This window comes from Raphanus sativus, unplaced genomic scaffold (assembly GCF_000801105.2).
Source record: "Raphanus sativus cultivar WK10039 unplaced genomic scaffold, ASM80110v3 Scaffold1102, whole genome shotgun sequence".
In the NCBI taxonomy this organism is placed as follows: Eukaryota; Viridiplantae; Streptophyta; class Magnoliopsida; order Brassicales; family Brassicaceae; genus Raphanus; species Raphanus sativus.
In genome coordinates this window covers 4,167-25,459 of record NW_026616416.1, presented here as the reverse complement: position 1 = coordinate 25,459, position 21,293 = coordinate 4,167, and the positions used below count along the sequence as shown (strand labels likewise).

At 35.5% G+C, this 21,293-nt stretch overlaps 7 protein-coding genes across 8 annotated transcripts; 5 read left to right on the top strand and 2 right to left on the bottom strand.

Moving 5' to 3' along the window:
• Positions 1–9: 9 nt before the first annotated feature.
• Positions 10–714, bottom strand: LOC130503748 (probable glucomannan 4-beta-mannosyltransferase 1). Its single transcript, XM_056998305.1, has 2 exons — positions 502–714; positions 10–387 (listed from the first exon to the last, which is right to left on the bottom strand). Exons 1-2 carry the CDS (start codon positions 565–567, stop codon positions 10–12), a joined length of 444 nt encoding a protein of 147 aa, XP_056854285.1. The 5' UTR covers positions 568–714.
• A 4,610-nt stretch (positions 715–5,324) lies between these two features.
• Positions 5,325–6,519, top strand: LOC108852295 (uncharacterized). Its single transcript, XM_056998308.1, has 6 exons — positions 5,325–5,543; positions 5,626–5,680; positions 5,782–5,835; positions 5,909–5,972; positions 6,048–6,164; positions 6,363–6,519. Exons 1-6 carry the CDS (start codon positions 5,358–5,360, stop codon positions 6,517–6,519), a joined length of 633 nt encoding a protein of 210 aa, XP_056854288.1. The 5' UTR covers positions 5,325–5,357.
• A 1,248-nt stretch (positions 6,520–7,767) lies between these two features.
• LOC108850154 (putative 57 kDa heat shock protein) lies at positions 7,768–8,924 on the top strand. The gene is made up of 4 exons (XM_056998307.1): positions 7,768–7,887; positions 7,982–8,311; positions 8,408–8,434; positions 8,656–8,924. The coding sequence occupies exons 1-4, from the start codon at positions 7,842–7,844 to the stop codon at positions 8,922–8,924; spliced, it is 672 nt and encodes a 223-aa protein (XP_056854287.1). The 5' UTR covers positions 7,768–7,841.
• Positions 8,925–10,243: 1,319 nt separating this feature from the next.
• Positions 10,244–14,171, top strand: LOC108850155 (putative 57 kDa heat shock protein). The gene is made up of 13 exons (XM_056998306.1): positions 10,244–10,357; positions 10,441–10,791; positions 10,906–10,941; positions 11,046–11,075; positions 11,184–11,204; positions 11,307–11,333; positions 11,460–11,483; positions 11,724–12,031; positions 12,600–12,639; positions 12,740–13,084; positions 13,180–13,206; positions 13,427–13,477; positions 13,594–14,171. Exons 1-13 carry the CDS (start codon positions 10,318–10,320, stop codon positions 13,917–13,919), a joined length of 1,626 nt encoding a protein of 541 aa, XP_056854286.1. The 5' UTR covers positions 10,244–10,317; the 3' UTR covers positions 13,920–14,171.
• Positions 14,172–16,293: 2,122 nt separating this feature from the next.
• On the top strand, positions 16,294–16,926 carry LOC108851468 (putative cysteine-rich receptor-like protein kinase 12). The gene is made up of 3 exons (XM_018624906.2): positions 16,294–16,436; positions 16,533–16,648; positions 16,786–16,926. Exons 1-3 carry the CDS (start codon positions 16,304–16,306, stop codon positions 16,924–16,926), a joined length of 390 nt encoding a protein of 129 aa, XP_018480408.2. The 5' UTR covers positions 16,294–16,303.
• A 108-nt stretch (positions 16,927–17,034) lies between these two features.
• LOC108851467 (uncharacterized) lies at positions 17,035–18,265 on the bottom strand. Its single transcript, XM_018624905.2, has 2 exons — positions 18,145–18,265; positions 17,035–17,992 (listed from the first exon to the last, which is right to left on the bottom strand). The coding sequence occupies exon 2, from the start codon at positions 17,970–17,972 to the stop codon at positions 17,205–17,207; it is 768 nt and encodes a 255-aa protein (XP_018480407.1). The 5' UTR covers positions 17,973–17,992; positions 18,145–18,265; the 3' UTR covers positions 17,035–17,204.
• Positions 18,266–19,540: 1,275 nt separating this feature from the next.
• Positions 19,541–21,011, top strand: LOC108851650 (autophagy-related protein 8f). Of its 2 annotated transcripts, none has more exons than XM_018625110.2 (6): positions 19,541–19,689; positions 19,926–19,974; positions 20,055–20,110; positions 20,387–20,439; positions 20,521–20,639; positions 20,747–21,011. In XM_018625110.2, the coding sequence occupies exons 2-6, from the start codon at positions 19,938–19,940 to the stop codon at positions 20,845–20,847; spliced, it is 366 nt and encodes a 121-aa protein (XP_018480612.1). In that variant the 5' UTR covers positions 19,541–19,689; positions 19,926–19,937; the 3' UTR covers positions 20,848–21,011. The 2 variants fall into 2 exon arrangements, with proteins under 2 accessions (XP_018480612.1, XP_056854289.1); XM_056998309.1 differs by having other exon boundaries at positions 19,589–19,689; positions 19,923–19,974.
• Positions 21,012–21,293: the final 282 nt, after the last annotated feature.

The following is a 21,293-nucleotide window of genomic DNA, read 5'->3' as shown; positions in this document are numbered from 1 at the left end:
TACTTCTAATTAAGACCTACAAGTATATAAATATATATATACCTCTTTCTCATTGTACATTGGTATTTGGACAAGAACCATTGGGTAGTTTTCGGATCCAGCCTCGACATCTTCTTGCATGGCCTCCCATTTGTACAGTTTCTCGGGTTTACGTCTTAATAACTTGCCGAAGAGTATTACAATGTTCATGTAAAAACTCTCGAAGAACACTATGATGGATAAAACCAAACACATAATCACCAAACCCTTGAAAATGGGAAGAAGCACAATACTTCTCGTTTTTCTCCACAAATATTGGATTTGCATCCATTCAGACTCTGCAACATTGTTGTCTGCTTGAAGCCTCTCGTGGGCAGCTGCTGCTTCTTCAAGGCTCCATCCATTGAACTAATTCACACAAGAAAAATTATAACTATTATTAGTTTATCATCAACTAATAAAGAACATATATATATATATAAAAAGAGAGAGAGAGAGAGAGAGAGAGTTATATATAATTACAAGAAGCAAGAGGAGGCTAAGAGTGGAGTCGTATAGGAAGAGGAAGGGCTTCAGAAATGGAGACATTGTTGCTCTGAAGGCTGAAGCTCGTGAGTGTAGAAGTGATAGCTTAATTTTCTTTCTTTCGCGTCCCTTTTATTGACACTCATTTTAATATTTTTTACTGGTGATGCCCTTGTCAACTTTTTACTGATACTGCGTCATTTCTTCAATTTTTTTTTCATACACTGTTATGATCTCCACTTTTTTTTTTCGTATCCCAATTTTAATGGAGGGCGACATTAACGTTATCCCAGCCTCTCTAAGCTAGTAACCACAGAGGGGAACACAACAAAAAATATCATCACCTCTGCATGGTTTAGAAATTCCCACATGCTTCATTCATTCTCTACATTTCGGTATATTATTATTGATAGTTAGTTGTAGTTTGTACAGTAGTGGTATCACGTTTTTTGCACCACGGTTTCAATAAACAAATAAAAATGTTATAAGAATAATTAGATTCTTACTTTGTTAAAAAAATATAGATTCTTACGTGAATTTTAGAAAAAAATATAATAGATCTTTTTGTTATATATATATATATTTATACAATAGATTATGATATGTGTGTATAACTATGTTTGAAACCTAAAGAATGATAATGTATGTGATTAGTCTGATGTACAATTGTGTCGTATACTCATCTTGTAATCTTGTATACTATTAGACCAGATTCAAATTCTTTTGGTTTAACACTCCGGTTCAGCTTTGGTGAAGTATGTATAACCCGGGGTAGACCCAATTAATGAATTGTGGGGTCATCTGACACCACGAATATTTGATAATAATGTTTTTTGTATATGATTTCGCAAAGAATTCAGTAGCACTATTAATAACATACACTGTCTGAACTCCCAAAATCCCGAATTCAAAGCTCACCAATGACCATTTTAATTTTTTTGACCCCAGTAAAATATATTACTGAGTCCTTCCTTGTGTATAACCCCTGGCCAGAAAAATTTCCCTAAGTGAATATGAGATTATTTGCATTTGGTGAGATGTTATGAGAGCTAAGAACAATATCAGTATGTATGATTTGTAGGGTTATGGTTTCTTCAATTATTCATTTCTCCTGAGTCCTTTTTTTTTAAATTTGAAACAATTATTATTGTGTTTATGGAGCATATTTTTTTTGTGGCCTCGTGGTGATTAATTTGAGGGTAAAGTCTAATATGGTGAAATTATCAGGATTCGAATCTTACTTACTGGAAAATTAACATTTCGGTATCACCAGAAACTAGCAAACCAATACGTGGGCCAAAAATATAGGATGCTAACACGTGGATAGTATGGATCTACTTCTATAGAAACACCTCTGTATAATTAAAAAAATATATGTAATTTACAGTAACGGCAAAAGAAATGAGTTGGTGAAAGTTGATACAAAGAAACTACTATAATTATATAGATGGATTCAATCTATTGTAGTATATGACTATTGAATGTTGAGCTAATTTAATTTTTAAAGATCTAGTAAACTCTTAATCTCATCCCAAAATCGATTTAAAAACACACATAATTTCCTCGTCAAGTAATTATCGTCTTCAGTCAAAATGGAATGTTTTTTTTTTTTGACGGCTTCAAAATGGAATATTAACGGATTATTCGCTCGGTATTGCATGGACTTATGTGATTAGTAGGGGTGGGCGTTCGGGTACCCATTCGGGTTTCGGTCCAGTCCATTCGGGTTTCGGGTTTTTGGAGTCAAAGATTTTAGCCCCATTCGGGTATTTATAAATGTTGGTTCGGGTTCGGTTCGGGTTCAGATAACCCATTCAAATTATTTTTAAAATTTTAAAATTCATTATATACTTTAAATTTTCAAAATCTATAAGAAAGATAATATATTACATATAAATTTTAATAACAAATATGTCCAAATACCTAAATTTAACATATATATTGGTTTTCTTTAAATATTTGGATAGAAAATCAATATATATTTAACTATTTTTGGTGTTTTTAGTATACTTTAGCTATTTTAAACATTTACTTTTTACTATTTTCATATATTTTTGAGTATTTTAGAAAATTTAAAGGTATCTTATATATTTTGAATGTTTTTAATATACATTATATCTAAAAATAATTTATAAATTTAAGTACATAAATCTATTTCGGATACATTCGGATATCCAAAATACTTCGGTTCGGATCGGGTTCGGTTTCGGTTTTCTAAATACCAAAATTTTGAACCCGTTCGGATATTTAATCAGTTTTGGTTCGGATTCGGTGCTACTTTTTCGGATCGGATTCGGTTCGGTTTTTCGGGTCCGGATTTTTTGCCCAGCCTAGTGATTAGCATTGTTTCTTAAAATAAATTAATGGGCTATACTATGCCCAGTTTTCATGTCGGTTTCTTTTTTTCTTGGTGAACTCCACATATCGGTTTGGTTAATTAGATCATCTTCAGTTCCGCTCTATTTATCATTCTAAAATAGAGTTTAAAGTAAAAATATTTCAATAGTATTCTATTTCTTATTCTATAATAGAGTGAAAAATATGTTTATTCCAAATATATACTCCTTCTATTTCACAAAGTTACATATCCTAGAGAAAAAAATTGTTTTAAACTGATCTATTTTTTACATTTCCAATATATATTTCATTAACTAAATGCAAACTTTCAAAAAACTAATTGCATTTATTGGATTTTTATTGGATTAAAATTATGGGAAAAAAATAATCACAAAAGTTTATATAAATTTAATATGTTTTATTAAAATGTGTGAAAAGTTTAGAATATGTAACATTGTGAAACAGATGGAGTAGTAAATTGTTTTTTTGTTCATCACTCTATTTTATACTCTAAATATAGACTAAAATTAGAACAAACTCCAACTTTATAATAGAATCACTTTATTTTATAGTAGAAAATAGAGTAAACGACTAGAAATAGTTTTAGAGAGACATAAAAAAGGAAAGAATATAGAAGGCTGAGATATCGTCTAAGCTAATGATCCAACGGCTAAGAATGACTTTTATCCAATTTCTATAATATTATTTGACAAGTTTCTATGCGCTCGTTATATATTTAATAATTAAGTTAATTTTATAATTGCTATTGTTAATATTTTTATCTATAACTTTTCCTTTGTAATCACGTTATTATCGAAAAAGAATTTCTTATAATCAAATTGTTATCAAAAAGTAATTTTTTAAATGTGATATCTTTAACAATAAATATACAATATATTTATGGAGAATTTACCAAAAATGACTTAATTTTGAATACAAAAGTGTACCCCAAATTCAATCAAATACAAAAGTAATCTAAAAACCTAGTGAAATTACAAACAATCCTTTTATGAATAAACAAAAATATGTATTCAGTTTTACCATTATAACCCTTCATTAGAAAAGTCTTATCTACGAAGACTTCTTTATAAGTCTTCTGGTTTAGTATATCTTAAAAATAATTTAATTTTTTTATAAAAAATATTTTGATGGATAAAAAATTAAAACAATGCAATAATAAACATTTTTCAATGATGGAAATTTAGTTTATCTAAAACTGAATTATTTTCAACATAGATAAGTAGTGAATGTAGATTGGTTCATGATTCACTGGTTTAGGGTTTGGTAACATATATTATAGTATTGTTGGTATCTTTAGGGTTAAATTCTGAAATCTTATCTTCATTTTTCTTTTCAAATTGACATATATTTGTTTAGTAAATATCTAATAATTTGATTTAAACACTTTCTAAGTTTATTTTAAGTTTAATAAAATGTTTTTTTTTGAAATAGTTATTTGATTTTGGAGTCTGGAAGACTCACAAAAGACTTAAAAGAAGTCTTTTCCCACATCCCACCTAAATTTTAATAAAAATTAGGGTTTCTGTCTAAATCAAAGTCTTTCAGAAGTTTTCGAGATGAAGTTTTCTTATGGATTAGATCTTAAAAGTAATTGATAAATTTTATAAAAATATTTTCAAAGAGAAAAAAAATTAAATCATGTATTAATAAACATTTCTAAAAGATGAAAATTTAGTTTTACTAGAATTGAATTATTTTTAACATAGATTAGTGAATATAGATTGAGTCACGATAATCTTTGATTTAGAGTATGGTAATATATGTTATAGTATTGTTGATATTTTTAGGGTTATATTTTGAAATATTGACTTAAAAAACAATTAAATTTGACATATATGTTTTTTTAATTTCGTGTATATTAATCAGAGGAGCAAGCACTTGTGCAGCAGACGGTGTGGGAGGTTGGGCAGAGCTTGGTATTTATGCAGGTTACTACTCTTGTGAGCTTATGTCTAACTCAGTGAATGCAATCCAAGACGAGCCTAAAGGATCCATTGATCCAGCTAGAGTGTTGGAAAAGGCTCATACTAGTACAAATTAAGTCACAAGTCTCTTCAACGGCTTGCATCATAGCAAGATTTACCAGGATTCTGCCACGGAAGCCTGCTTTCAAGTTCGTAGTAATATTGGCTCTCCAATCAGCAGATCAATCTGTTGATAGAACACTTACTAAACGGAAACAACTTTTCGAGAGTCCAACACTATGCCATAACTTCTTATGAATTTTGATTCTCAAGTTATGATGTACTTTATGTGTGACTGTGTATTATTTTTTTTGATCGAAATGTGTGACTGTGTATTTAAGTCCCTAATAATACTATAAATAATCATCGCAAATGAACACCAGAATTCTTTTTAAAAAATCACAATTAAGATCTCACTGTTCAAATAGATTGTACATAAATGTAACTAGCAAACGTTAAGGTGTTAAATGAAAAATATAAAATATTTGAAGGGTTAAAACAGAAGTACTCGCACAGATTTTTTTTTCAGTTATGTCTGAACAAACTTCCTCAGTTCTCAGCTTTGAAATCGAAATCCAGTTTTCGGATTTGATAAGCAATTCGAAATCTCGATACGTAAGAAATTTAGAGGGAAGAGAAATGGCGGGAACGAATCAGTTTTGTATATTCTGTCAGATCATACGCAATCCAACCACCAACACTCGTCTCCTTCACGCCGTAAGTTCTTCTTCTTCTTCTTCTTCTTCTTCTTCTACTCTTTGATGGCTAATTGAAAGAGTTTTCTTACATTTTTTTAAAGTTTCGCAGGATGAGAAGGTGGTCGCGTTTCAAGACATCAAGCCCGCCGCTCAGAGGTTTGTCTTTGTTCTCTCGCTTTACTTGTGTTGATCTCCATATGCTTATTTAGTATCAAGGTTAATTTAAACCCTGATTCAGGCACTACCTGGTCATGTAGAACACATACCAACAGTGAGAGACCTTCAGAGAAGAGATGAAGACTACTCATTGGGTTACTCAATACAATACATCAGTTTCTCATCTTGTATTCTTTATGTATAAAGGATTGTTCGTTTTATGAGCAGTAACTCACATGCTAAGTGTTGGAAAAGAAATGTTGCAGAATGATGCACCTCAAACCTTACAGAGGTAACGCTTCTACTTCTTGGTAACGTTTTATCAAGTACAAGTCTTTGGGACCTTTTGGTGGTTTTATTGAAGCAGAGACACTACTTGCGAAGATAAGGCCTCTTCATTCAAAGGTCTAACTGAAGAACGGACTCGCCTAACTTCATTTCTTGGTGATTCTCTTAGTCAAAAGAATGTGCTTCTGTATAGTAGGTATTTTCTCTTCTTTTGCTGGCAAATCTGTTATGGAATGCCAAAGTATGATTGTCGATTTTATATGCTAAGTTGCAGTTCCTTTAGCGTCTTTGGATGATATCGTGTCTAAAGAATCTGACCTAACAAACAACAAGGCTTCTTAATGTTGTTATGTCTTCAGTAATTAATATTCTTGATTTGCCTATTGTCTTGAAGGATTGATTTAGCCCCTCAAGTTATAAGCTCTTTTTGGATGGATCTACCGTTAAATCTCAAAAACCAACTCTTTGTTTGGTTCTTGCTCTGTTTCTTTTTGGTTAATAAGTTATGTATAAGACATATACACAATCAACAAATCTTCTCCCTTTCCTGAAATTGTTAAATGGGTTTGTCCTCTATCCTTGTGTGTTTTATAATGCCGCTTGAACAAAGTTTCAAGCGATCATGCTGTTATGTTGTAAAGCAGACAACTTTTATAATAAAGTATCAATTTCTTTTGCTGATTGGCAATGTTTTTGGATCAAGAGATTGGTGAGTTCTCTTCTTCTCTGTTTGGTAAATGCCTAAATGGTAATACAACTATTAGGACTCTTCTTCTCGTTGTTTTGCTACTACCGTTGTGTCACCTTATGGTACTAGTACTAGTCTACCTGTCTAAGTAATTTCTTGGAACATGTTCGCAGATTAACCACATGAAATGTATATAACTTATGGAAATAAGAAGTAACCTCATGTATAAACTAGCGTTTAGATTAATTTAATCGTCAAGCTTATAACTTTCATTTTAAGTCGTTGTTAATTTAGTTTAAATTAAATATGTAACGATGCATTCGTAAGTATTTTAAAGTTCACCAAACCTTTAACATAGGGTTGCTCTTTAAGATGCCGGAGGGCGGAGACCAACTTTATTTCTGTCCTAATACAAAACAGACTTGTCCAGTCTACTACAGAAATTTGAAACATATTCGTATAAAACGTATGGCGATAGACAAAATGATTATGGCTACAGTTAAAATGGTCCGCAAATAGAGTTTTATGCAACCAACAACCAGTTTCTAATAAGGAAAAATACAATAAATTTATTTTACCAAAAAAATACAATAATTTTTATTAACTATATATATGATTAATTTTGAAAAGGCTACATAATTTTTTTTGAGAAGGGAAACAATAAACAACTCCACCAACAAATACAATTTCACATCCTTTCCATTTCTACATTTGTTGAACAATATATTATTCTATACACACTTGTGGAGAAATGACTGAAGGGCTTTTGAATTGTGAAACAGCCTTTGAATCTGTACAACTAAGTCTACTATTATCATACTAATTGTGATTTAATCACCAGACACCGCATGTAGAATTTTCACAATTAACTAATTTGAGGCTTCATTTCAATACTTGTCTGATGATGATGACTGAAGTGCCTATACAAGTAGTAACAAACTATAGTTTTATGTGAATTAAACGAAGAAAAATGTTTCACAAATAACAGAAGGACGCGTGTCTCTTAGCTACTGCATTTTTGTCGTTTTACACTGACAAAAAATCTTCCCTCCTTGGCGTTGCCTTCCTCCCATAAAGATCCCCATAAAGTAAAAGTCGTAAAAGCAAAAAAAAAAAAAACTCAGAGAGATAGAGAGAAGAAACCCTAAGAGTAGCTTACAGCTTACAAACTCCTTCTGCTGAATCATGGCCGCCGTCCCTCTAACTCCCCTCCCTCAGTCTCCCGATCTCGGTAAGACCCAAACCAAACTCAGTTCACATTGAGTTTCTCCCTTAGTACTACTCATCACAAGGTTTATTTAATGTTTGTTTTTGTTGTTGAGCAGAAGGGTTTTCAAACCCGTTTCTGTTGACTGGGCCGAAAGGGTTTGAGGAGTTCATTACGTTTCCTGGGAACGATGATACTTTCGTGAGGCTTGACCTTCCCGGCGTCCCAGAAGAGTGTGTGAGGGTTGTCCTCAGCAGGTCGAAGAAAGCTGTGATCGTCTACGGAGAAGCACACAAGGTCCACTCACACGACTCCTCTCCCCGGAGTTACCTCAACATCATCAGAACCATCTGCACTTGCTGTGACTTCTCCAGTTTCACCTACCAAATGGCCGACGGCGTTATCAGACTTCTCCTCTCCAAGACTAGCACCGATCCCTCCTGCATCCGTACGTCACAACTCTACCCTTTCTATTTTACTATATATTCTGTTTTTTTTTAAATAAAATTAATTATTTTCGGCTTGTATTTGTCGTTTATTACAGCGGTTCTTGATGTCTGTTACGGAGAAGGTATTATTAATTTATTACGTAGACTAGATGATCATTGCTTCTCTATAAGTCCTTTGAAAATGTGTTTACTCTTCTCTCCATCTGATCTCGTAGGGTATCCCTGGCGATAGCACTGATGACATTGGTAGTATTCACATCATTAATTGTGTGTTTTATATCAAATTAAATGATTTTTAAAAAAATATTAAATTATTAATTTGTTGTTATGATTTGGGGAGCAGGTAAGGTGTACGAGTCGAAGCAGCTCGAAAACGGCAGTCTCTACGTGCGTTTAGACATGCCTGGCGTTCCTAGAGACAACTTTGCCGTCACTGTCGCTAACGGGAGAGTGAAGGTGACTGGTCAAGCTCCTTCCGTTAGCTACGACTCAGATGGTCGGTTCTACTCTGCTGGCGTGGCTATGCTCTCCGCTCCTGTCAACATTCCTAGCCGTCGGATCAAAACCATCGCCAAGAACGGTGTGATTCGCCTCCTCATCCCTCCTCTTTGATTTCATGATCTATATATGTTTCTAGACCATTTTGTTGGGATTAAGCGCTTTTGATGTTTTTAATTTCGACTACTTTTGGATATGTTGCAAAAAGAGACATTACTTTATTTTGTGTAACGTCCTACCCTCTTTATATTTGCATGAGTCTCTTTAAGTAAGTAGATTAGCTATCATTCAGGTGAACAAAAAAAAAGATTAGCCATCATTTAAATGCAGAACTCTTTGGAACAATATCTCTGCATCAAGCCTTTTTTGTCAGCTTTGCGATTTAGCCACCGCCTGCATAAGTTTTCACAGCATTCAGTTTTCAGCTACCAAATATGTTGTCTAATTATATTATTATCACCCACAGTTCTAACTTCAATGCTACCATCAAATGAACAAACAGCCTGTAATGCTTCTTTATAGTTCAAAATAAAGGGAGTGTTTGTTGTTATGATTTTGTGAAACAAATTATATTATTTCTATCCCGCTAAACCCAATATATACATGCAAGATAAAAAGATAAACGCAATTTATTTTATTGGAAACCAGTAAGTTATTTTAATCCCATCCGGATTACTGAAATTAATTATATCGTGTACAATACTATGATATAAGACAGTTGCCTCATATTTGTACATTAGTAATCATTTGACACCACTGAAATTGTTACATTATACATGGGGTAAATGAAAGTTATTTAAAGACCTGAATATATGACTATTAGTCTATTCGAGCAAAATTATGTTATCAGTTAGCCCAAAAAATAGTAAAGTGGGAGCTTAGACGAAATTACTTATAATTTGGGCACAGATGGTAAAAAATTGGTGGAATGGTGGAAGTGAGTACATTTATGTGTATGTACAAACGCTGTTAAGAACAATATGAATATTCTTTTTTTTTTTGCAACACATATGAATATTCTTATAAAACAAACACAAACGGTGTCTTTATATGTGTGCCTGAAAGCGCATGCAGTTACGAGGTCTACAATAGAGCTGAAAACTAGTCGACAAAATAAAGCTGAAACCTTACTAATTTTAGCCAAAGACCAACTTTTTTACCTGTCTAAATAAAAACTCTGACCTTTCACCAGTGTACGAACTGTTGAAAATTTTAAAACTATACGTATATAAATAAGTATAGTAATAATATTTTACTGGCTTACTGCAGGTAATTAAATTTTCTTTTTAAAAAACATTGAAACTGTGGACAAATGCAAAAAGAACACGTGTCACAACGGGGATTCTTTGTCTTTTTTTTACCTGACAACCTCCATACCTCTCTCTCTTTCGTTTAAAGGTTTCCTCTGGTAAAATCTCACAAACCTCTTAAATCATAAAGAGAAAGCGAGAGTGAGAGAAATCTTTTGAAAAAAAAAAACTAAAACCCTAAAACCTCCGCGTAATCAATGCCGGTCATGAACATCGGTCCCGTCCCTCAATCTCATGGTGTTATATCCTTGATTTATTCATCAGTTCTTCAAATCTTTAAAGTCGATATCATATAATAAAATCTTTTTTTGTGTGGGCAGATGGGTTTTACGCAACGAATAATCCGTATCAGGTGAACGGGCCGAAAGGGTTTACTGAGTTCAAGCTCATGGAAGAGAACGAGGATCTGTACGCGAGGCTCGATTTCCCTGGAGTAACCAAAGAAAGTGTGAGAATCCTAGTGGAGCCAATGAAGAAGGCTGTTTTTGTGTTCGGAGACGCACCGAAAGAGTTCAGACACGATTCTTCTCACCGCAAATACGGAGCCGCCACGGGACTTATCTGCGATTGTTGTGAGATCAGTAACATTCGGTGTTATGTTGGAGATGGTGTCGTCAGGCTCGTTCTCTCCAAGAAGAAGATCAATCGTCATGTCCCTTCCTCCTGTTCTTGTAAACTAATTTCTCGAATTAATGCAATAAAAAAAGTTTTTTTTTTTAATTTTATATATTTTTATTTATGGAATATTGATATTTGACATTTTGTTTGTGTTTTGTCTCTTTCAGTTGGAGGTGCCACATTGCCTAATGTTCCTTTCCTTGGTATTGTCTCTTCGCGTTTAATTTCGAATCATTACATGGTTTATTTTTCTTGTGTTCGTTTACCAGTTTTGAATGTTAAAGCTTTTTTTTGGTTCCTTTGGCAGGTCACATAATTCATGGGTATAACCCAGAAGGTATTGGATTTTTTAAGCATTAGTATTTTTTTTATTCTTTCAATGCATATCATATAGTATCCTGACATTTTTTTTATGGGATGTGTGTTGTTGATTCTATTGTCGCAGTTGCAGGCGGCCATCCCCTTGGTACGTTTATACGTATTAAAGTTTGACTTACTCTTTCACATTTTCTTTCCTTATGACTTGTGTTTTTAAATAATACTATACTTTTGCTCTTTAATTTGGCAGCTCATCTTCGTGGACATAACCCAGAAGGTATTTATTTCATTTGATTTGATTATTAATTAAGCCATAAGATAACTTCACAAAACCCTCAGGCGTTAATATTAAATAATATTAATAAGTTAATTAACTAACTTCAATAATATGAATATATCGCAGGTCGCCTTGGCACTAACCCTCTTGGTATGTATGTAGTTAAGATTAAATAATGGCTCTGTTGTGACACAACTTACAGTTTATAAATTGAGGTCTCTATAGTATTAGGCGTATGTATATTTCACATTATTCATGCTTGTTCTTTTCTCGTATGTTGTATGTAGTTATCAATTAGTTACACTACTGAAGAAAAAGTATTAATTAAGGACGTAAGTATATAATATTGTTCGATGTTAATTATGTTATATGATTTAATGCTTTGGACAGATCCGGCGTTTACAGGTCCGGTCACACTACCCAACCCTTCAGTGTTGGAGGGATCCACGAGTGCGTACGAATCAAAGCATCTCCCAAACGGCGGTCTCTTCCTGCGTATTGACATGCCCGGCGTCCCCAGCGATCGTTTCACGGCGACGGTGGAAAGTGACGGTGGCATCACTGTCAGCGGACAAGCTCCTCCATCTATGCATGACTCGAGTGGGCGTGAGTACAGAGGCAAGGTCGCCGTCGTTCCTCTAGGGTATGACAACCGTCGGATCAAAGTAATCGCCAAACATGGTGTCATCCGCCTTATTATCCCCTCTTCCTAATTTTATCACCATCTTTAATTCATGCTTTATATATGATGGACCTTATTATATTTAGTCAATGGACTATCCTTCATGTTTGTTTTGGTTTTTGAATATTTTAAGACCAATATTGATATATTAACGTATAAGATGTTCAATCAAACTAACGTGTATGTCTATCATGATACCCATCACACGTATTAATTAGGTGATTAACCAAAAGATACACACATGATTTCACGAGGTAGACTCGTACATATATAGTAAAAACTTCATCATACACTCTTCCGTCTACTTAATAATTACAAAAATAAAGAAAACTTTTTCACAAATGGGGAGACGACGCGTGTTTATTTCTGATGCATTACAAATTCGCAAATGGAAAGAAGACACGTGTCCGCGGTTGCTTGTCGTTTTTGTTTGACAGCTCAGTGTCCTCGTCTTTGTTCGTTGCCTTCTCTTTTCTTCCTCTGAACATAAAAAGGTCCAAAAAAATAGTGAGAGAGGAGAAACCCTAAAGAACACCTTAGAAATCTGAAACCTCACTAGAAAACATCTCTCTGCTCGTCGTTGAATAATGGTGGTCCCTCTTACCGTTGCTCCTCCATCTAGCGGTAAGATCTTCTCAACCATCCTCAAATCTCATTCATATTTTCACTTTTACTATACTATTTCTCAGATTCTTTTTAATGTCTTGTTTTGGGTGTGGAGTAGATGGGTTTTACGCGGTTAACAACCCGTTTCTTGTAAGTGGACCAAAAGGGTTCACAGAGTTCAAGATGCTTGAGAACGAGGACATGTTCATCCGGATTGACTTCCCCGGTGTTCCACAAGACAGCATAAAGGTCAGGATCGACCCGACCAAGAAAGCTGTGTCTATCGACGCCGTCGCACCGAAAGAGCACAAACATGACTCTTCTGCTCGGATCTACGGCTCCACTACTGGTCTCGTCTGTAGATGCTGCGAGATCTCCGGCATGGTCTCACACATGTCGGACGGTGTTCTCAGGCTTCACCTCTCCAAGACCCACGCCCCATCACCAAGCCCTTCATGCATCTGTACATTTCTTTCAAACTAATCCCTTTTTTTTGTTATTATATTAAATGCAAAAAAATCTATATATTGATAACAAATTTCAATTTATTTTCTGCAGCGTTTCTTGGTGGCCCAGACCGAGAAGGTAACTTTCACCAATTTTTCCTTAATTATCTTTGATTTATTTTTTATACAAATAATTATCTGATTTATCTGTTTTTTAAATTGATTATCTTAATTTATTTTATTTTTTTAAATTGATTATCTTGATTTTATTTTCTACAAGTCTTTTTCTCACGAACTTTTGAATATATTCTTATACCCAAAAATTGATTGTTACTTTTGTCTCTATTTTATGGTCAAAGATCGCTGTAGCACGGGTCCTCACAAGTTTCCTCACGGCACGGATCCACATGGTATTTATATATGTTCTTTTTCTTCAAGCTTATGTTATGTTATTCAAATTAGATTATTTGAGAAACATCAATAAACCGTATGTGTAATTAATACGAGTTTGGTTGTGTAAGGGCAGACCCGGCGTTAACCGGTCCGTTACTGGAGCGACACCCATGCGTGAACATAGGCTCGGATATGGCCTATGAGTGGAAGATTCTCCCTAACGGCGGCTTATACGTGCGTGTAGACATGCCGGGTGTTCCCAAAGACAGGTTCACCGTCTCCGTCGTGAATGGGAGAGTGACGGTGACTGGTGATGCTCCTGCCGTTAGCCTTGACTACGGTGGCCGGTTCTACTCTGGTGAGGTGGCTACGCTCGACAGCAATGTTAGCATTCCTGGCCGTAAGATCAAGACCATTGCCAAGAACGGTGTGATCCGTTTGATCATCCCTCCCATCTGATTTTAGTGATGAAACCATGCTTGCTTCTGATTCCTAGTTTAGTCTTGTGGACTTCTTCTTTGAAGGTTATGTCGTTATTTTGAGGGTACTTTATGTCGTTTCATGTTTTTGATCAACTCTGGATATGTTCCTTGGCTAAAAACTTACTTTACCTATTTTTGATTATCTCTTAAAATTAGGCAGCCTTTGATCTGCAATACAAATGTACGTTCTTTAATATTGGTAACTACCAAGGACATCGTTGTATTTAAATTAAAACAACAAATTATAAGCTTTTCAAATTGATTCATGAGAGTTTTACAGCAATGAAGTTTCAAATGCATCTATATTGGGTTGTTATGGGGTAAAAAGAAATCCCATGTATATCGAACTTTCTCTACAATCATCTTACTGTTATTGCCTTGGCAACCAGGAAATTCACTCTGTTTTACAAATTTTTACTGATCTTGTTTTATATGACACAATTCCTTTGTAGCTAGTAGGCTACAATACAGTAACGCTGATAAGATAGTTATATCATCTAAACTTTAAAAGTGAAAACTAGAATATAATAAAACTGAAGCTTCAACGCTATTTTCTCTGTTTTACTTGTTTACTATGTTTATTGATCTAGAGCGTCGTTGTACACGCTCCATTACAGCTAGTAGCTAGTAGGGTTTGGATGTAAATATTATGAACTCCATGGGACTGGGACATGCTCTAAGGTAAATCCTAACTGTGTTGATGTTCCGTTGAGACAAACATTGGACCTGTTTGACTGACACTGACCATGTGAGACTATAATACTCAACTCAATCAAGGTGTATGTGAAAACTCCATCAAATTTATGTATGAAATGTGAGATTATTACTCGAATCAAAGTTTGTGAGAGAATATAACATTTTACCCAAAAAAGTGTGAGAGAACTCTTATCTTATGCATTATGCAGAAGATGTCTGTCATGAAAACGTCTTTTGATTTTATTTTTTCTCTTTATTTTCTGGCTCCAGAGTATATGTATAATATTTTTTTGATCACTATACCTAGCAAAGAGGGGTCTTCAAGCCCATCTCTCTGTACTGAACTACTCTTAATTGGATCTGTTTTGGGCTCATTCTCTATCTTTACTTTCTAATGAAGTATTACTGTGACAAAAAGAGAAAAAATCACTAGACCTAGTAGTGAGCTTGAACATATCTAGTGATGTATAATAATTTGTTTGAACGGATTATATAGTTATAAACTCAGAAGATAAACTATATTCATTAACTAGTGGTATCTGTATTCATCAGTCTGGGCAACGTGCTACACAAGTAATCGTTTATTTGCCATATAAAACAAAAATGGGTTTACTTGCAAAACCAAAGACAGTGATACAATAGCCTAGTGCTCATGTGGATCTCTCAATCTGGGTCCAAGTAGTTTTGACTTTTGTCACTTCAGAAAAAAATAGCTGACTTTTGACGCTGGGCCAAATTAAGGACCACTGCCATAACCGATAAGTTTGACGAATTGAAGATATAAAAATTCAGACAGAAACTTCGAGTTCTGTTTAATTAGTAAGAACTGACAAGACGCGTAAGCACTAAAGGAAAAGATTTGCCCATAATCCTCATGAGAATAAAAGACTACGTGAATGTAATGAATGCTTGATTGTTTTGTTTGATGATTAACATGTGTTATGTACTTATGTGTATGAAAGTGGGTTCAATATTCACGTCTTCTTCTGCTTAATGCAGGTGATGTGCTACCCTAGGTCACAGAGTCATAACAGGACTTAACTAAGAGACTACACATCTTCATGATTATCTGAAAGGAAACTAATACTGTATGAACCAAAACATTTGACTTTGACGTTCGATTTTTGTCCTTCGTTTAGCGACCGTATATCAATTTGAAGAATTCAACATTTAGAAACTCTCACAGAAACTTCCATTTCTTTTTAAATAATGAAAACAGACAGATGCTTAAGCACTCAAGACAATATCTCAATAGAAAGATGAAGCAGAGGAGTTACAAAGCTGATGTTGCAGCTTTGACACCTTTCCAGAATATATACGCACTGATGCAATGCACGCCAGATGTTTCTTCTGGTGATTGTGATAATTGTCTAAGACAAAGCGTGATTGACTACCAGTCATGTTGTGGGGAGAAGACAGGAGGCTATGTTATGCGGCCAATCTGCTTTTTCCGGCGGCAGCAGTTTACATTCTCAAAGGCTTTTGGTAACATTACATTGGCTCCTCCTCCGCCTATGATGGGACGTCAACCATCTTCTGCTAGTAACCAGGCCAAAAAGACCGACAGTGGTAAGTCTTTGCTAAGTTACATTCACAAGAACCTGTCCAAAGATTCAAAGTTTATATGGTTATGTTTGTATTTCTACAGGCAGCAGAAATATCTCAATGAGGACTGTTGTAGCAATAGTTGTTGCTACTTTTGTATTCATCATCATTATCATCATCATCATCTTTGTTGTTCTTGCTCGCCGGTTTGCTAGAAGGGGAAAATCAGACCAACAAGTTGAGTTTAATCAAAGTGAGTGGTGTTCTTTTGTTTTCGTCTGACCTCTTAGCTTTTAGCATATATATATATAGTCCATGTAACTTATCAACCCCTTTATTACAACTGTAGCTGGTATCACAACTGTACGCTCCCTACAGTTCGATTTCAAGACAATTGAAGTTGCAACAGATAATTTTTCAGAGCGCAATAAAATTGGCCGAGGTGGATTTGGAGATGTTTTCAAGGTATTTTTTTTCCTTTAACTATTTGGTGCTTATCTTGAAAACTCTTGTATTTACATAAATCAAAGTGATCTATAAACTCTTGTATTTACATAAATCAAAGTAATCTGATCATATTGTCTCATTGATGTTACTTGTAGGGCACATTAATGCCTGGTGGAAAAGAAGTTGCAGTGAAAAGGTTGTCAAGAACATCAGAACAAGGTGAGAAAGAGTTCAAGAATGAGGTTATTGTACATAACTCCTATGGCTATAACTCCGATGTTCCTGTTCTAGTTTGAACCAATGAGACTATCAGCTACCAAAACAGTTCTCCAACCCAACGTTGACACAAGTGTACATATCAAACACATAGTTCCAACTTCGAAGTCTAGACGCTACAATAAAACTAACACAACAAAGCTTCTCTGAACTTCAAAATATGCTCGTGTCTAGCAACTGGTAAATTAATATCACACTCCAAACTATAAACACAAACGAAGTACAAGCATTAAATTTGGAAACTAATTTGTTAATCAAGTGTGAATTAATATATAAGTAAAAAAACCTTGAAGCTTTCTCATCTACGTGAAAAGCCACCGCTTCTCTGGCTCTGTTTCCTGAAAAGTGCCCTCTCTCTTTCCTTCTCAACCCTCTCCCTCTTCAACCGCTCTTCCCTCAGCTCCTTCAAGCTCTTCTTCCCACTCTTCTTCTTCTTACATTCACTTCTACCATCCTCCTCCTCACCACCACCAACTCTATCATCTTCTGCATACTTGCGTTTGTTCTCAACGTACCAAGGAAGCTTCACTCCTTTACCAGCAACACCATACCCCAACCTATACTTCTCCTCATCCGGATCCCCTGCTCTCGCTGCAGCATCCTTCGCAGAGGCTCTCGCAGTCGCGGCGGCTTCTTTCCTCATCTTCTTCCTCCTGTGATCCTCCTCCTCCCCAGGCTTATTGCCATCCTTCTTCGGTAACTCGATCGGATCGAAGATCTTAATCCCTTCGAAGAGGTTGATGTGGCCTGTCTTCGGCTCCTCCGGCTCAGCAATCTTCACAGCCTTCGCCGCGGAGGTTGAAGCAATTGCGGGAGAGGGAGGAGCGGGAGTATCTTTGACCTTGTCTGCCTCGGGAGGAGAAGGTCGTTTGAGAGGAGCCAAGCCGCGGACGTTGCGGAGGACCTCGAGACGAGACTGGGCGTCGCGTTTCCTGGCTTCCTCGCGCTGGATCTGAGCTTCCTTGGCGGCGGCTTCCTCGTCTTTGCGGACTTTCTCTCTGTTGTCGAAGTTGTACACGTTCCACCGCTTCTGCGGCAGGATGTTCAAACCGCCGTGGCCTCCCATCGCTGACGATTAATCAAAAACTGCAAAAAAAAAAAAATCAGATTGGTGAATTCCGGAACCCTAATCTCGGGAGGAACTAAAGATACGATCTCGTAGAAAAACTAAATTAGAGTTTCTGTTTGATTGAAACTTAATGAATTAAGAATCGGATCGATAAGGAAAATTGGATTACCAGAATATCAACTCCGGCAAACTTGATCGGAAGGAAAGTGGCGATGACGTTCGCGAGATATTGGAATATTTTTTTGGAATAAGTAGAGTTTTATATATTTTTACTTCAAGGCCCATTGGGCCAGATATGATTTTTTTTTTTTTTTGACAATTGTGTAACCGAATAGAGCTCCGTATGTGGGGGCAGCTTATCCATATTATAGTTTTGCCTATTTGGTAGCACTTGATTACCACACATGTAACCCCGATGATTCTCATGTCAAAGCACACAGTGGCCCAAAGTATGTAAAAAGATTTGACATTAAGCTGCCATCTACTTAAATTAGATAGAGCTCATTATATGAATCTAGTTTTTGGACATGTATTATTTATATGTGCAGAGAATAGATCTCTTTGTCGGACCAGCGATTGTCTTCATAGTCCCAAGTAGCCACGCCAAGTTCCGGGGCTGGTAAGACATGTTGATCAAACGAACTTAAACGGGCCTTCAATACACATATTTATTGGTAAGGCCCTATTAATAGGCCTCGTCAAGTCCATTAAAAAGCAACACGCTCAAACGAATTCCACCCTCCCGTACTCTTCATAACCCGTAGTCTGTTAGGGGTAAATATGTCATAATATGCAGAAACGTGATCCCGTTATATGCGGTAGGGGTGGACACGGAGCGGATATCCAGAATTTTAAGGATATCCGTGATCCGATCCATGCTTTACGAATATTCGATTTTTCGATCCGATCCGATCCGTAACTTTTCGGATATCCGATTTTTTTCCGGATATCCGATTCGATCCGTAAAAAATAATAAAAAATTAAAAAAATAAATAAAAATAAAAGAAAAAGAAGAAAATCTGAAATAAAATAATAATATTTCATTACTTTTTTATAAGAAAATTACATACTTTCAAAATTTTTAATAACTAAATAATTAATTTAGTGAATAAAACATTATAATACTTATATAAAGATATAAAAGTATGTATATTATATAATTTTATAAACATGTATACATATATATGTATATAACGGATCGGATCGGATATCCGTTTCTAAAAATATTAGTATTTGTGATTTGCTTCGTCTTTGACGGATATTGGATTTTAGTATTTGCTTCAATTCGTTAAGTTACGGATATTCGGATTTATCGGATCGAATCGGAACGAATAACGAATCGAATCAAAATTTACGGATATTTTGTCCACCCCTATGCGGTGCTTCCTCTTTATCCTTTTTTCTTAAGCAATATTAGAGTGCACAGCTTCCTTGTACACCGTCAGCAATATGGACGGTTGCGATTTCTTTTATGGTATTGACTGATATGTACTGTCAGATTCTCTTCGATTTTCTCGAAGCAAAATACCACGTCAGCTGAGGAGTTTCTGTATGCAATTCCTTGCCTTTTTTTTTTGCACAGGCAAAAAAAGAAAAAGAAAAAGAAAAAGGCAAAACAAACAACCTGTTTTGTCTGAATATTTGTGATTAGGCAAGGAATAAGCGTTTGATCAGAGAGAAGTGTTTGATCGCAGAAGAGCTTCGTCAACAACAGGTCCGATCATGGATTATTTAGTCCTTTTTTCGTCTTATTGCGATCTCTGACTTGTTTTAGATAAATTAAGGTTGTGTTTCTATGTTGATCACTCGATCGAGGTTCGAAGACTGTGTATGTAGCGTTTAGGACATCTCTGACACTTTGGTTATTTCTGGGGCTTACTATTCGATTTTGAGTGGAGAATTTGTTTTTGATGGTGGTGTGTGTAACTGGTTGCTTATGTATATGTGTAGGGAGTGGAAGTAATGGCAAAAAGCACGTTCAAGGAAGAGCATGACCTAGGTTTGAGGCGTACCTTCCTTCTTGGTTTTGGTGTTTTGATTCTCACGACTTTGATCATGTTTTCTGTTTTGAACCTTCAGAGAAGAGAAGTGCAGAGGCTGCTCGGATTAGAGAGAAATATTCAGATAGGATTCCGGTGAGATCTCAGTGTTTTTCTTAATTACATATAATCCTAAGTCTTTTTTTTTCATGTTCGGACCAATCCTCTGTGTTTCACTGAGTTTAAATGGCACAGCAGCAACATGGTAGTTTACACTTTTGTGGCTGCTGACTGTATGGTCTTGTAGGTAGAATCTGGGATTAATTGTACATAGTTAAGTTGCTTAATGATTCATATTTTTAAAAAGTGACAGTTGACTAAGCTTGAGAGTGATGATTTGTCACACATTTGTTGTATATGTGTGGGATCCAGGTGATTGTTGAGAAGGCTGAGAAGAGTGATATACCAACCATCGACAAGAAAAAGTAAGCATGTCTACTAATATCAATCTGATTCGATCGGACCTGACTTGTGATTGACAACTAAGCGCTTTTTTGTTTTGGTAGATACCTAGTCCCGGCTGATTTGACAGTGGGGCAATTCGTGTATGTCATTCGCAAAAGAATCAAACTCAGTTCAGAAAAGGCCATCTTTATATTTGTCGACAATGTCCTTCCTCCAACAGGTAAAAAAAAACAGATACGTTTCCTTCATTTAAAAAAAAAAGCAAAAAGATACATTCATAGACGTATTCCCAGTGAACATACGAAGTTTTATCTGATTACTTTGCAGGTGCTCTTATGTCTGCTGTGTATGAAGAGAAAAAGGACGATGATGGGTTCCTCTATGTCACTTACAGCGGAGAAAACACATTTGGATCTGCATCATCATAGACCTCTTAGCTCAATATTTCATCTTACCCTTTATTTGATTATATCTAAGCAAACAGCCTAATGTACTTCTCTAAGAACTGTCGGTTGGACGTTAATGTGTACAAAAAACATAAAATAATGTATATAATAATATATGCTCTCTCGTATTCCCTTTTTCTTCCGTATGATCTGAAACTTACTTTCTGTGTACCATCACCACAAACTTGATTATGTGTGTGTTTTGATGTCTTTCACTCTATTAGCCGACATCAAATGATGCCGTGAGGGCACATAGTGGTTTACAAAACGCAGAAAGGCCTATATGCCCAATTAAATAGAAATAGCACCAGGAATTGTACCACGTGACAAACACGATCGGTGTTCGGTTGAGGACGGCCGATGATGTTAAGAAAGAGTCCCACATTGTCGTTGACGGTCGGACCATGCTGTGTTGTCCTAATTTTTTT